At 55.4% G+C, this 13,423-nt stretch overlaps 5 protein-coding genes across 5 annotated transcripts; 3 read left to right on the top strand and 2 right to left on the bottom strand.

Annotated features, from left to right (window-relative positions):
* Positions 1–35: 35 nt before the first annotated feature.
* Positions 36–1,106, bottom strand: J4E79_010921 (uncharacterized protein; the record flags this gene model as incomplete). The annotated part of the gene is made up of 1 exon (XM_049359752.1): positions 36–1,106. The coding sequence occupies one exon, from the start codon at positions 1,104–1,106 to the stop codon at positions 36–38; it is 1,071 nt and encodes a 356-aa protein (XP_049205851.1).
* Positions 1,107–1,746: 640 nt separating this feature from the next.
* Positions 1,747–2,574, top strand: J4E79_010920 (uncharacterized protein; the record flags this gene model as incomplete). The annotated part of the gene is made up of 1 exon (XM_049359751.1): positions 1,747–2,574. One exon carries the CDS (start codon positions 1,747–1,749, stop codon positions 2,572–2,574), a length of 828 nt encoding a protein of 275 aa, XP_049205850.1.
* Positions 2,575–2,765: 191 nt separating this feature from the next.
* J4E79_010919 (uncharacterized protein) lies at positions 2,766–3,791 on the bottom strand (the record flags this gene model as incomplete). The annotated part of the gene is made up of 3 exons (XM_049359750.1): positions 2,766–3,543; positions 3,593–3,651; positions 3,702–3,791. The coding sequence occupies 3 exons, from the start codon at positions 3,789–3,791 to the stop codon at positions 2,766–2,768; spliced, it is 927 nt and encodes a 308-aa protein (XP_049205849.1).
* Positions 3,792–5,505: 1,714 nt separating this feature from the next.
* Positions 5,506–10,106, top strand: INO80 (putative DNA helicase ino80; the record flags this gene model as incomplete). The annotated part of the gene is made up of 3 exons (XM_049359749.1): positions 5,506–5,616; positions 5,666–9,899; positions 9,949–10,106. The coding sequence occupies 3 exons, from the start codon at positions 5,506–5,508 to the stop codon at positions 10,104–10,106; spliced, it is 4,503 nt and encodes a 1,500-aa protein (XP_049205848.1).
* Positions 10,107–11,437: 1,331 nt separating this feature from the next.
* Positions 11,438–12,609, top strand: J4E79_010917 (uncharacterized protein; the record flags this gene model as incomplete). Its single annotated transcript, XM_049359748.1, has 3 exons — positions 11,438–11,441; positions 11,541–11,736; positions 11,787–12,609. 3 exons carry the CDS (start codon positions 11,438–11,440, stop codon positions 12,607–12,609), a joined length of 1,023 nt encoding a protein of 340 aa, XP_049205847.1.
* Between the last annotated feature and the right edge of the window lie 814 nt (positions 12,610–13,423).

Genomic DNA, 13,423 nt, shown 5'->3' with positions numbered 1-13,423 from the left:
GTGTATCTACCAACCATACCGGTCAATCCTCAGCATCACTCCTCACACACAGCAACACCCGCCTCCCCCTCCGCAATAGCCCCCATAAAATCGCCCACATCCTCTCCCCGCTCCCCAAGCACAAACTCCAAAGTCGCAACCCACGTCTCCCCATTATTCGTGAACCAATCATACTCGGGACACAAGCTGCGCACGTAACCTTCTACCATGCCCTTCAGCGGCGCATGCTCTTTCAAGTAAAGTATCTGAGCCGGATCAAGCTTCATATAGTCTTCGATGACGTAGTAATGCGGGATATCGTCGCCCCAGCCTTCAGCCCCGACTTCGTGGGAGGGGTGAAGCGAGTATTTGGACGCGGCGTAGCGGGAGGTGTATGTGGGTGTGTTGTTGAAGTGGGTGGAGAGGGGGTTTGGCGTGAAAGGGTTGAAGGCTTGGGGCGCCGTGGGCGGGTAGTTGAGGTGGATGTTGAAGAGGAGCGAGTGCTCGTTGCCCGGGTGTCGCTTTTTGAACTTTCGGGCAATGGTGCCGTTGGAGGGGCAGACGTTGCTTTGGACGACTTCGCGGATGACGGCGTGCACGTCGGCGATTTCGGCGAGTTCCCAGGTGCTCCAGTTGTGGAGGAGGGCTGCGCGCTTGAGTAGGACGAGGCGGGACGCGCGGGCTTCGCGTGGGTGGTCGCTGTTGTGGAAGGCGCGGGAGTAGAGCCAGATTCTATAGATGGCTCGTCTCACGAGATAGCGCTCGTCTGTTGTCAAGAGACGCCGGCTTTCGAAGTTGTGCTTCCACTTCTTGAACGGGTAGATGTCGCACCATTTCTCAGCCGTGCGCCCGTGCTGTACGATCTGCTTGAGTAATGCGAGGGAGAACGGAACGGAACGAACGATATGTGCAGGCTGGCTTTTGTTGTGGGTGAGGAGTTGCGTGAGGTCTTCTAGCGGACCGAACTGCGTCTCGGCGGCTTTCTCGAGTATGGGTAGTTTCTGGGAGGAAGAATAGATGTTGCGGAAACGACGACAGGTGGCAGATAGCGCTGTCACGTCATTGACTGAACGGCATGATAGGTACACCTGCACAACAAGCTCCGTTGCGAGATCTTCGAACAGCATCTTGACGGTGGTTATAGGGTAGGGGGGCGATTTGGTGGCTAGATCTCCAGTCAGTAATGAATTGATATGATAGAAGACATACAGCACGATATGTATGATGGAACTCACCTGTGATCTTTCAAGTTTACGCGTGTCTTCAGTCCGCGTTAGATGCTGAACTGTCTTTCGTGATAGTGATGCGAAATTCGATTCAATCTCGTCCTCTTTTCACTATTCTTCGACCTCAGTTTCGTATATCGATCTATCGATCTAATCGGTGCGTAGCTATCTCGCCTCTACACCGACACGTATCGCGTGGTTCAAACAAATCGGACCCCTCCGTTGGGGCTATAGGTAGAAAACGCGACGACATTCTGAAAAGACATGGTGCAAGTCAATGCAAGCTCTGGCGAGCTGTCTCTGGAATGGAAGTTCATCGTTAGTGGTTGGGGAAAGGGAAAGGAGTCATCAGTCGTGACGACGACCGTGGACGTGATGGATGCCGCCAAGGGGGGCTAACCCGGATTGTGGGGGCCAATCGGCGTGGAGACGGGAGAGCACCGATGGCGTCAATGAGCAGCGCCAGGCATGCCGCACGAAGATGCGCCTGTCTTCACAACATGCAATTGCAGGTCCAACGCCACAGGATAACGAGCGCACAATGCAGTACTCCACAGACACCGTACCCTCCCAGCTGTCCCCGCTCCTCCGCCTCCCAATCGAGCTCCGCCGCCTAATCTACAGCCACGTCCTCCCCCACACCACCACCTTCGAAGTGCGTTTCCAGCACCCTTCCGACCCACCCCCAAAGTCCGAATACAATCTGACCTTTGTGCGGCAGAAGAACGGCGACGGGGGCTGGCGCATGCAACGCACACTACCACGCACAGAGCGCGAGACAGGCAACGACATAGTCTGGCGGCGCGGGCACACGAGCCTCCTCGCCGTGTCGCGATACGTCCACGAGGAAGCTGCAGACATGCTATACGGAGACAATACCTTTGTGATTGACGTGACGTTCGACGCGATCAACTTTCGGTATCGATGGCGCACGGCGAATAATCTTACGCCGAACCGGACGTATCTGTTTTTGGATCACTTCTCGCAGAGGAACTTGCTGCGGATTAGGAATTATGTTGTTAATGTTGAGTCTGTGGATGATTATACGGGGATGATCAAGTATAATTGTGGAGGCAGAGGCTTGCCGGCTGGCATAAAGAGTAAAGTACGGGAGCTGGTCGATCTGTTGGCTGTTGCGCCGCAGTTATATCGGCTGCAGGTGCATCTTATAGATGGCGCGATTAGTCGCGTGAGGTTTCCTAGTGGACGGGTACATCGTGTGCAGGACGAGAGTAACTATGCGCAGACACAGCTAGTGCTTGATCCTTTTAGGGCTGTATATGGAGTCAGACAGGCGGTTGTTAGTGGTGTTGATGATGAGTATAAAGAAGTCTTGGAGAAGAGCATGACTGCTGACAGGACACACTGATATCGCCAAAGGATAAGGAGTACTTGGGTTAACGGTCGCTCGCAATGAGCTACCCATTAAACGATAGCTTTTGGGTATATCGCTATACATACATACGGGCCTGTACCCAGCCCAGAATCGACGCCAATCTAAATAAGACGATGCATTCCATAAACGCCACTTTTCCTTCCCTCGAAACATGGCAAACAGTTTTACGCGAACAGCACATTGTCGCTGAGCGGGTCCTTCTCTTTCCTGACTCCACCGTGCGATGTCAATCCCAGATCCTGGTGCTTGAGCAGGGTATCCCTCTGGGCGTCGGTCCTCTTGTTGAACCTGCCGGCCTTTGATTTCCTCAAGTCGGAACGGATCTGGTTGGGCGAGACGAACTCCTTGTTTTCGTAGATGATCGGACCTCCGAAGCTGGACTCCTGAATAACGATGGGGGTGAGGACGAAACGGGGGCCGATTTCGACTAGGTTGACATCGAATTCGCTTCCCTTCTTCTTCTTGGGTGCCTCGTCAACGTCCATCTCCTCGCCATCGGCAGGCTTCTTCTTGCTGGTCTCGCTCTCGTTGATTTGGAACACGCGGATCCAGATCTTGCCGTCTGCGACTGTGAAACCCATCACGTGGTCTACGAAAGGCTTGACTTTTCGGCTCGTCTTGGGGACGCCGAAAATCTGGGTGAAGAGCTCCTTGATCACGCGAAGATGAGCCTGCTTGTCGAAGGCGGCGTCGAAAGAGAGTACCGGTCGTGATCCTTTCAGGCAGTTGCCAATGAAGTTGAGCTCTTCCATGGTGTGCAAGTTTTGCAGGTGCATCTTTACAGTAGGACCGTTTGGCGGCTTGGACATCCAGCAGTAAAGATCCTTGCCCTTACGAGCTTCGAAGAAGAGGACATTGTTGCAGTTGTAGAGTTCTGCTAGTTCGTTGAGTTGGTAAAGCTTCGTCTTGGTGTCAAGTTTGGCTTCTTTCCGGCTATGGGGCCTTTGAAAAGATCAGTAAATGAAGTTCTCTGATCGCGCAAACCACTCACATCAACGAGTACAAGTCCTGTAGCAAATGTCGGTGACGGAAAGTAACACCTCTTGAACTCTAGCAATCATCAGCATGGGTCTCGGTTTGCGCCGCGCGTGGATTCGTACCAGAATAAGGACACGCTGCTTGTTTCTCTGCACGCCCGTTTCCTTCTCCTCTTTCTCCGCGCCGGACAGGGTCTTGTATACGGAAGCCATGGTGATTTCAGGCGGTTGTTGCTGCGCTCGTCGGGGTGGATGCGCCTCTGCAAAAAAGTTCGAGAATTGATGCCGCCCAGAGTTTTAGCGCGATCTACGCTCGGGCCGCGCTACGACCGAAGGAGCTAGAGCGGATGGAGTCTTCGCGGCATGGTCGCGCCTTCCGTCACCGTCGTGGTGAGGCTTCATCCAATGGGCGTTTGCAGCCCCAACATTCTGCCCTGCTCGCTTTTGTGCCTGCGTGTTGGCATTGTCGCGTGCACGAGAGACTCGATGGAGATGGCAATGTATACAGAGTCAGCCATCGGATGGCGAGGAAATGAGATGCGCACGTCCGCCGTGGTCCAGAGGCTCGTGGTAGATTAGCCGAAGCTGGCAACGCCTCAACCCGGCACGCGGAGCAGCGACGAGTTGTAGGTGCTGAGAAGGGAAATAAGAAATGCTCAGGCTGCGGCAGCGAGTAGCAGCAGAGTGCCGGAGTCGAGGACACTCAGGCAGACCGGCACAGACGAGAAGCGGCTGCACGCTGCATGGCGCCGTTTGCATGCACGCAATTATTGGTCGATGCACCCATCTGGGCGTGTATGCTCCTACGAGAGATGGGGTTCAGGTGCTTTGTTAAGAGGCACGCCCAGCAGCGGAGCAGCGTCGCAATGAAGGTCCCCACGCGTAATGCGGCCATGCCAGACATGCTCGACGCAGTCCGCAGCCCGCCGTGTCACATGTTGCGAGCGTGTAGGGCGTCGCAGGCTCTCCATCAAACCTCATCGCGGCTCTGCATCACGCCCGGAGCTGCTCCAGGACAGAGTTGCCGCAGCCGCACTAAGCAGAAGCTGACTTGCCAACCGTTCGTGTGTGATCTAGACGGCGCTCAAGCAGCTCCACACCAGCCCCCATCCCATCTTCCCTCTTCCATCTCGTCGTCGTCGCATCCACATCGCCAACTGCCCGACGACCATCGCCGGCAGCCCTCGCCCACGGCGCATTCCCTCTGCTGTCGTCGCCGCGCTCCCTGCGCGCCCCACCGCCAGTGCCTGTTGCGTGCGGCCCATGGAGCAGCCTCTCCGCCGTTAACAAGCCCTCACGCGCTGCCGTCATGTTTCGCGATCCGGTCCTGCGGCGGTCCGTCGATGATGGGGAGGAGCACTCGCGAGGAGAAAGAAAGCCGCCAGGGCACCAAGGGGAACCTACGCCAGTGCCAGCAGCTTACCACAGATCGCCGACACAGGCAGGCCAACCATACCAACACCATTCGCCAAACACTCCAGCGCCCTTGCCTCTCCACCACGCCAGCCTTCACCACCCCCCATCCCATCAACACCCTCGCCCTCCGCCGTCGCCCAGCACCACCGAGCTGCCGCCCATCAGCACGGCCCTCTATTCGCGCGACACGTCCAGATACTACGACCCGACTTCAGACAATGGAGACCGCGGCGTAGCACGGGACCCGGCGCGTTACGACATCAATACCCAGTATCCTCCTGCACAGGTGCGTCTTCCATCATATGTTTCATCTACCTCATGCCTCAGACTTCACACTTCACGCCATCGCCATCCTCAACATTCAGGGACACGCGGCTAACCCACACCCCAGACGCAGACTCGGGCGGCACACAGCCCCTACGACAAGGTCTATCAATCACCCGTCACGACCTCGTACGCGCATCACTCGCCGCTGCAGCGCCCCCATTCCCAGCACCAGCACACCGGCACGATGGAGGCCATGTCTCACTCGCCCGTGTCGCCATCGGTTTATCAGTCGATGAACCGAGGCGCCGTGCAGCCGCCCATCGACTACCCTAGGAGGCCATCCTACAAGGAAGAGGTAAGTGAACTCGCGACTTCCACTCTCACTCTGCTCACCACTGCAACAGGCGCCGCCACCAACGCGTGCCGATCCCATGTCGCTCTCCAGTATAATGTCCTCCGGAGCCGACAACGAGCCTCCGCCAAAGCCTCAGCCACTGCCGAACCTCGCCGCCGAACCTTACCAAACCTCAAAACCTCTGCACAATTCTCACTTCGTGAAACAAGAAGCAATGGCGTCTCCGGCGCCCGCTGACCTTCCCCATCAGGAAAATGGCTATGCCCCCCGCGTGTACGATGCTATGCCGCCGGTCGGCAGCCTCCAGGCCCCTTCACAGTCTGCGACTCGCGAGTTGCCTGCGCCAGACGAAGCAGAGATCGAGGCTGCTCTCGCACACATCGAAACCAAGCAGATGAGCGACATTGACGAGTCGGCCACCCCACACGATCTCGAAGACTACAAGCAAAGGAGCCAGAAGCGCGTCCTAGAAGTTGGAGCCGCCGAGGCGAACAAGCGCAAGAAGCGGCGGACTGCTTTCCTTACACGTTACCAGGACGTGTCCGCTGCCAACCGCGACTACGCGAAGCACTCATACAACGTCGAGCACGAGGGCGATGCATGGCAGCAGGTCCAGAGCCAGGAAATTGCCGAAGAGAAGGAGCGCAAGAAGGACATGCAGCGCAAGCGAAGGCGTGAAAAGACTATCCAGAACGAGGAAGCTAAACGCGCCGAGGCCCTCGCAAAGGCAGGTCAAGCCGAGAACGAGGAAGAAAAGGAGCGTCATTTGCTGGCTGCACAGAAAGCCGAGCGGAAAGCGAAGACTACTACTCAGCTTCTGCAAGGCAATGCCCCTAGCAAGGACATCCGCGAAGTCACTCCACACGGACCGAATATGGAAGGAGGTACCATGAGCTCCTTCCAGGCGTCCGACGACCTCGCTGGCGGAAAGCGCAAGGGCAACCGCGGCACCGGGCGTCTTAAGAAGAGCAAGGAGCAAAAGCAGGCTGAGAAGGACGCTGCCGCCGCCGGTCAGGCTGCTATCGACCGCGGAGACGATCTCCCCATGATCGCGCCGCGCGAGGAGGCACGCCTTGACTCCCTACGCGGCCGTAGCTACACAGAGGATTTGGGCCCCGTCGTCCTGACTTCCTACGACTCGTCCGTATACCGAAACCTGTACCAGCAGATTGTCAAGGATCTCGCTCGCAAGGATGTTCCTAAAGTTGTCCGCATCAAGGAGAACTCGCTCTCGACAAAGCAGTCCAACCTTCGTAAGACTGCCCAGCTGGCTGCAAAGGAGGCCCGTCGATGGCAGATGCGCACCAACAAGAACCAGAAGGACACACAAGCTAGGGCCAAGCGTGGTATGCGTGAGATGCTTGCATTCTGGAAGAGGAACGAACGCGATGAGCGCGAGTCCCGAAAGAACGCTGAGCGTCAGGAGTTGGAAAATGCGAAGAAAGCTGAAGCTGATCGGGAAGCAAACCGACAGAAGCGGAAGCTCAACTTCCTTATTTCCCAGACTGAGCTCTACTCGCATTTCATCGGCAAGAAGGCTAGGACAGATGAGATCGAGCGTTCCACCGACGACGCCGACGCCGCCGCAGCTGACCCTCAGGCAGCAGCTAAGCCTAGTATCGACGTTGGGGAGATGTCGGCGGAAGGAGGCGCCAAGGTCACCAACTTCGAGGATCTTGACTTCGACAACGAAGACGAAAGTGCGCTCAACGCGGCCGCCATGGCGAACGCCCAGCATGCTATCCAGCAGGCTCAAGACCGTGCCCGTGCCTTCAACAAGTCTGGTGATGACGAAGAGGATGGCGAGATGAACTTCCAGAACCCCTCTGGTCTGCAGAACAAAGAAGACTGGATTCCTCAACCTGGCCTTCTCAACTGTACGCTCAAGGAGTACCAACTGAAGGGTCTCAACTGGTTGGTCAACTTGTACGAGCAGGGTATCAACGGTATTCTTGCTGATGAGATGGGTCTCGGTAAAACGGTCCAATCGATATCGGTCATGGCTTACCTGGCCGAGAGGTACAACATCTGGGGACCTTTCCTTGTCATTGCCCCCGCATCAACACTGCACAACTGGCAACAGGAAATCACCAGGTTCGTCCCGGATCTTAACGTCATTCCATACTGGGGTACGGCCAAGGACCGAAAGATCCTCCGTAAGCTCTGGGATAGGAAGCACGTTACGTACACCCGCGATTCGCCCTTCCACGTTGTGGTCTCTTCGTACCAACTGGTCGTTCAGGATGCCCAATACTTCCAGAAAATGCGTTGGCAGTACATGATTCTCGACGAAGCGCAAGCCATCAAGTCGTCTCAGAGTTCTCGATGGAAGAGTCTTCTCGGCTTCCACTCTCGTAACCGGCTACTCCTCACGGGTACACCCATTCAAAACAACATGCAGGAACTTTGGGCTCTGCTCCATTTCATCATGCCTAGCTTGTTTGACTCTCACGACGAGTTCAGCGAATGGTTCTCCAAGGATATCGAGAGTCACGCACAGAGTAACACGAAGCTCAACGAAGACCAACTGCGACGACTACATATGATTTTGAAGCCGTTCATGTTGCGTCGTGTGAAGAAGCATGTCCAGAAGGAGCTTGGAGACAAGATCGAGCTGGACGTCTATTGCGACTTGACATACCGACAACGGGCTTACTACGCCAACCTCCGAGCGAAGATCAACATTATGGATTTGGTCGAAAAGGCTGTTGGTGACGAGCAGGACAGCGCAACCCTTATGAACTTGGTTATGCAGTTCAGGAAGGTTTGCAACCACCCTGATCTATTCGAGCGAGCCGACACTTGGTCGCCATTCTCTTTCGCCTCCTTCGCTGAGACCGCCTCATTCCTACGCGAAGGTCAGAATGTCAGGGTCGGATACTCTACACGCAACTTGATCGAGTATCCTCTACCAAGACTCGTGGGTCGTGAGGGTGGTCGACTGGAGCTTGCTGGTCCGGACAACCAGAAGGCTGGCTTCAAGGGACGCTATCTCGACAACCTGATGAATGTGTGGAGCCCAGACAACATTGCGCAGTCGGCCAGAGAGGCCGGAGCATTTTCATGGCTCCGCTTCTCTGATCTGTCGGCCACCGAGGCCTCCCGAATTGCCAAGAGCGGTCTCTTCCAGCGAGCTCTCGCTGCAGAGCAGAAGCCGAATAAGGTTGGCCGTTTCAACGTGTTCTACGACAACGACAACGGCGAGTGGGAACCAAAGCACTCCATGTTCAACATTGTCGATCGTCAGGACCGTGCACCTTTGACCGAGATCACTGCCGATGGACATATGCGCAACCTCTTCAATGTTGCCCGAACAGCTTTTGAAAATACAGGCTTGAACGTCATCGAGCCCTGTGCAAAGCCAAAGGCCTCTGCGCCTCCAGTCGAGCTGTACTGCGCTAGTCAGGGTGTCATTGCAGAGACACATAACCTCTTCTTCAACGCTCCGATCCGCTCCGCGCTCTATGGTGTATCAGAGGCTACTGAGCAAGCTCTTCTAGAAGCCCAGAAGGAGTCGACTGCTTTGACTGTCAGCAACAGGCTCCCGCCGCCCACCAACGAGCGCACACGATTCACTCACATCGAGGCACCGTCAATGTCGCGCTTCGTTACTGATTCCGGCAAGCTGGCTCAGTTGGATGCACTCCTGAAGGAACTGAAGGCAAACGATCATCGCGTGTTGCTGTACTTCCAGATGACCAGGATGATGGACCTGATGGAAGAATACCTCACTTACAGGAATTACAAGTACTGCCGTCTTGATGGTTCGACCAAGCTCGAAGATCGTCGTGATACAGTCGCCGACTTCCAGAGCGACCGATCCATCTTCGTCTTCCTCCTGTCAACTCGTGCAGGTGGTCTCGGTATCAACCTTACATCCGCGGACACAGTCATCTTCTACGACTCGGATTGGAATCCCACCATCGATTCGCAAGCTATGGACCGTGCCCATCGTCTCGGACAAACACGACAGGTCACTGTTTACAGACTCATCACGCGCGGTACCATCGAAGAACGTATCCGCAAGCGTGCGCTTCAGAAGGAAGAAGTGCAGCGTGTCGTCATTTCCGGAGGTGGCGGCGCTGGAGTCGACTTCAACACCCGCTCCAGGGAGAACAGGACCAAAGACATGGCTATGTGGCTCGTCGATGATGACCAGGCCGCGGAGATCGAGAAGAAGGAGGCGGAGCTGGCGGAGCAAGAGAAGAATGCTCCACCAGGCAAGAAGCGTGGCAAGAAGAAGCAACGTGCGGAGGCCAACCTCGACGACATGTACCACGAGGGTGAGTGGATCGCTTCATGCTGAATAATGTTTGTACTGACTATTCCCAGGCGAAGGACACTTTGACGAGAGCGCAAAGGCAAGTGGTGCAGCCACACCTATCCCACCTACTGAAGCTCCCGCCGGCGGCAAGCGCAAGAAGGGCGGACTGAGCAAGAAGGCAAAGACAGCCAAGCAGCGTCTTGCTGTGGCCGATGGCGAGGTATAATTTTCTGTAACACCACGACGACATAACACATTACATGTCTATAATTCGATGCGGATGCGGTAGTCAATGGAGCTGCCGATGGGACACTGATCATGTTGATTTTCTTTGTACGGTGTGGGTTCTTGCGAGTGTACATTATCCGTCTTTCTCTATGCGCTAGGGTCGATCACTTGAGGGCTGTTAATTACGCCTTCTGCATAGAACTAGGAGTTAAAAATTCAAGAGAACACGTTACTCCCATGTCGCACAGGATTGGTGGACTGTATCATGATCGTACCTTCCTTATCTGAATCGAGTCTATGAGAAGACCAACCTGACATAAGATTCGGCGCTCGGTGCAACTAAATCTTGGAGTCCGCAACGAAATCTCCGCTGGCAACCGTACAAGCATACCCCCAAAACCTTCACAATGCCAACAAGTTGCAGAGTTGCGACTATGCATCAGGACGCGCAAACATGCAGATTACCGGTACGGGTAGTCGTAGGTGGCACCACCCAGCGGATCCGGAAGGGACACCAAACGCTGCGTCCGCCGTGTTAGGGCACCAAGATTCGTAATCGGAGCAACACAGGTGCTACGAGGGAGATATTCTGCCCGAGATGGGCGGAGCGGAGCCGGATGTGTCGGCACTCCAGAAGCAACGCCCAAACGACCAATGTGTCTTGGGAAGTGGGTAAGGGAGAGTGCCAAGCTGATCACCACTGTATATCACACTGCGAGTTCGAGGCGATTGAAGCTCTTCACGATGCTGCAAGCCCGTATAGACAGTGGACGGAACCAAAAGCAGTAGCGCTACCGCATCGAGGCCTAAAATTAACCTCGTAGATTTGGCTGGACAGCGTGGCGCTAAGGTGGGATTGATTGGCCGTGGAGATGAGGCTTGTGGCTTACGGGCACGTGCCTGAACAACGAACCCTGCATCGTCTTCGCCCCCTTCAGCAGTCGCCTTGGCGTCTGAGGATCCCTTTCGGATAGCATCTTACTTGGGCCTTTTGTCGTGTACCCCCTTGGCCCTCCCCGCCTCGCCTGTCTCTTTTCTCCGGCAGCCCTCCCGAACCGCCTCATCCTCTTCTGCCTCTCTGTTGTTGTCTCTGGTCGTTGCAACTGCATCGTCCGCGTCTGAAGCCACACCGGACGATCTGCTGCACCGCCGCAACCCTCCCCGGCCCACCCGCTACCGTGCGACAACCAAGTCAGCCCGCGCCTGCCTCGTCCTACGCCTTCCCTCCCATTGCCAGCTCGCGCCTTCCCACTGGCACTGGCATGAAGGCATAGCCCACACGAGCCCTCCACCGTCGCTCGCTACATTCTCAACTCAATATCACATACCATGGGTACGTCGAACCCCGGACACCGCCTAGACCCTTGACACATGGGCGTCGGCATACCACCTTCCAGAAATAAGACACACCAGGGACTAACTGAACACGCAGTTGAGAAGCGCCCTTCAATCGAGGGTCTCGTCGACAATGTTGACCCCCGAGAGTCCCACGAGCTCGAAGAGCTGCCCACTTTCGAGAAGCCCGTAGCCGAGCCTACGCCAGTGCCGCTCAAGGAGAAGCTGATAACGTGTTTTTGGATCGCTCTGAATACGCTGTCAACACTGGGCCTGATCTTCCTGAGCAAGCGGTATGCAACATGCAGTAGAGCTAGTGGGGGACCCGCTGACAGTCGGATAGAGTGTTCAGCGACAAGCAGCTCAAAGGATGCCAGCTCATGGTCGTCATGTGGCATTTCACAGCCACCGGTCTCGTCCTCTTCATCTCGACACTCCGACCCTTCCATGCCTTCAAGGCCGTACGGCTGAATGTCTGGAACATGCTGCCCGTCTGCGGCTTCTTCGCCGGCTACGTTGTGCTTGGCAACCTTAGCTTGACCTTCAACTCGATCGGTTTCTACCAGCTCTCCAAGGTCATGACTACGCCGACCGTCGTCCTCATCAACTTCGTCCTCTTCCGAAAGCAGGTTACACGATACATGCTGGCTGCCATTCTCGCAACATGCATTGGCGTCTCCTTCACCATCAACGAGGCGGCCAAGACCCAGCTATTCGGTGTCATCGTCGCGACCCTGGCATTCTGCAGTACCGCTCTGTACCAGATCTGGATCGGCAAGAAGATCGAAGACTTCGCCGTCTCGCCACCCCAACTCCTCCTCAACCAAGCGCCAATCTCCGTCTGCCTCCTCATCCCCTTCGTGCCCTTCTTCGACACCATCCCGAACCTATCAACCGTACCCACCGACATCCTCTGGAGCGTATGCGCCTCCGGCATCATGGCCTCGATGTACAACCTGAGTCAGTTCTTGATCATCGGTCGCACCAGCGCCCTCACATTCAACATTGTCAGCCACCTCAAGACCATCATGATCCTGAGTATAGGGTGGTACAGCGAGGGCAAGATATTGAGCGGAAGGGAATGGTTCGGTGTACTTCTCGCGCTTGGCGGTGGATGGGTGTACTCGCATCTTGCGCTCAAGGCGAAGAAGCAGGGCGGAAAGTGAGACGCGAAACGACATCATTGGAGTCACACACGCGCGTGCTTGGGGCAGACTTGATTACGTCGTACAACGAGCGTCTTGGGGCGGATACGAGAGGTTATCACTTCTTTGGCTACTTCCACGCTTTTTTTCGCATTTCTGGATCGAGATTTCACGGCAGACGTGTTAGAATGGGGGAGTTGCAGCCTTCTTCTTTGATCAAGACTTTTTTTACGCCTTTTCTACCCCCGCGAAAAAGAAAACTTTACGACGACTAGATTGGCTGAACGGTTCGGAGACCACGGGCGCTTTCTTGAGACCTTTCTTTCTAGGGGCGGTTCGGCCGGGAGTTTGGAGACCCCATCTTTCTTGTGTGTATGCTTCTAGCATCTTTTTCCCTTGCTTCTCTTTTTCCTTTTATATATTCGGGTCTCTGTGAATGTTATCGATCGACACGGCGCTATATACTCCAATGACATAATTTTGAAAGTTCAATATGCGGGTTTTCGGAACACGTGAGATGGGAGGTTGTGAGGTGGTACATAGTAGCCAGATTGACGGATGAAGACTAAGGGCAAACCGGGGGCGCCTTACCCTGATTTCGGCGCAATACACGCATCGCAGGCGAGGTGACTTTCTCTATAGCAGACATGACAGCATCGCATTGTATGTACATCACTACGCAGGTCCCCCTTCATTGGACCCCACAGTATACGTACGTGCTGCATCACAAGTTTACCAAATTCATTCCTCGCACCAAGCGATCGATCGGCAATGATACACAGCCACAGCTCGCTATCTTGACTCTGCCTGACAGGTTGCCAGATGCGCATGCTAA

This window comes from Alternaria viburni (assembly GCF_023758015.1).
Source record: "Alternaria viburni strain BMP 2772 chromosome Unknown scaffold_34, whole genome shotgun sequence".
Lineage (NCBI taxonomy): Eukaryota > Fungi > Ascomycota > Dothideomycetes > Pleosporales > Pleosporaceae > Alternaria > Alternaria viburni.
The sequence above is the reverse complement of the archived record's forward strand: the minus strand, read 5'-3'. Positions and strand labels throughout refer to the sequence as shown.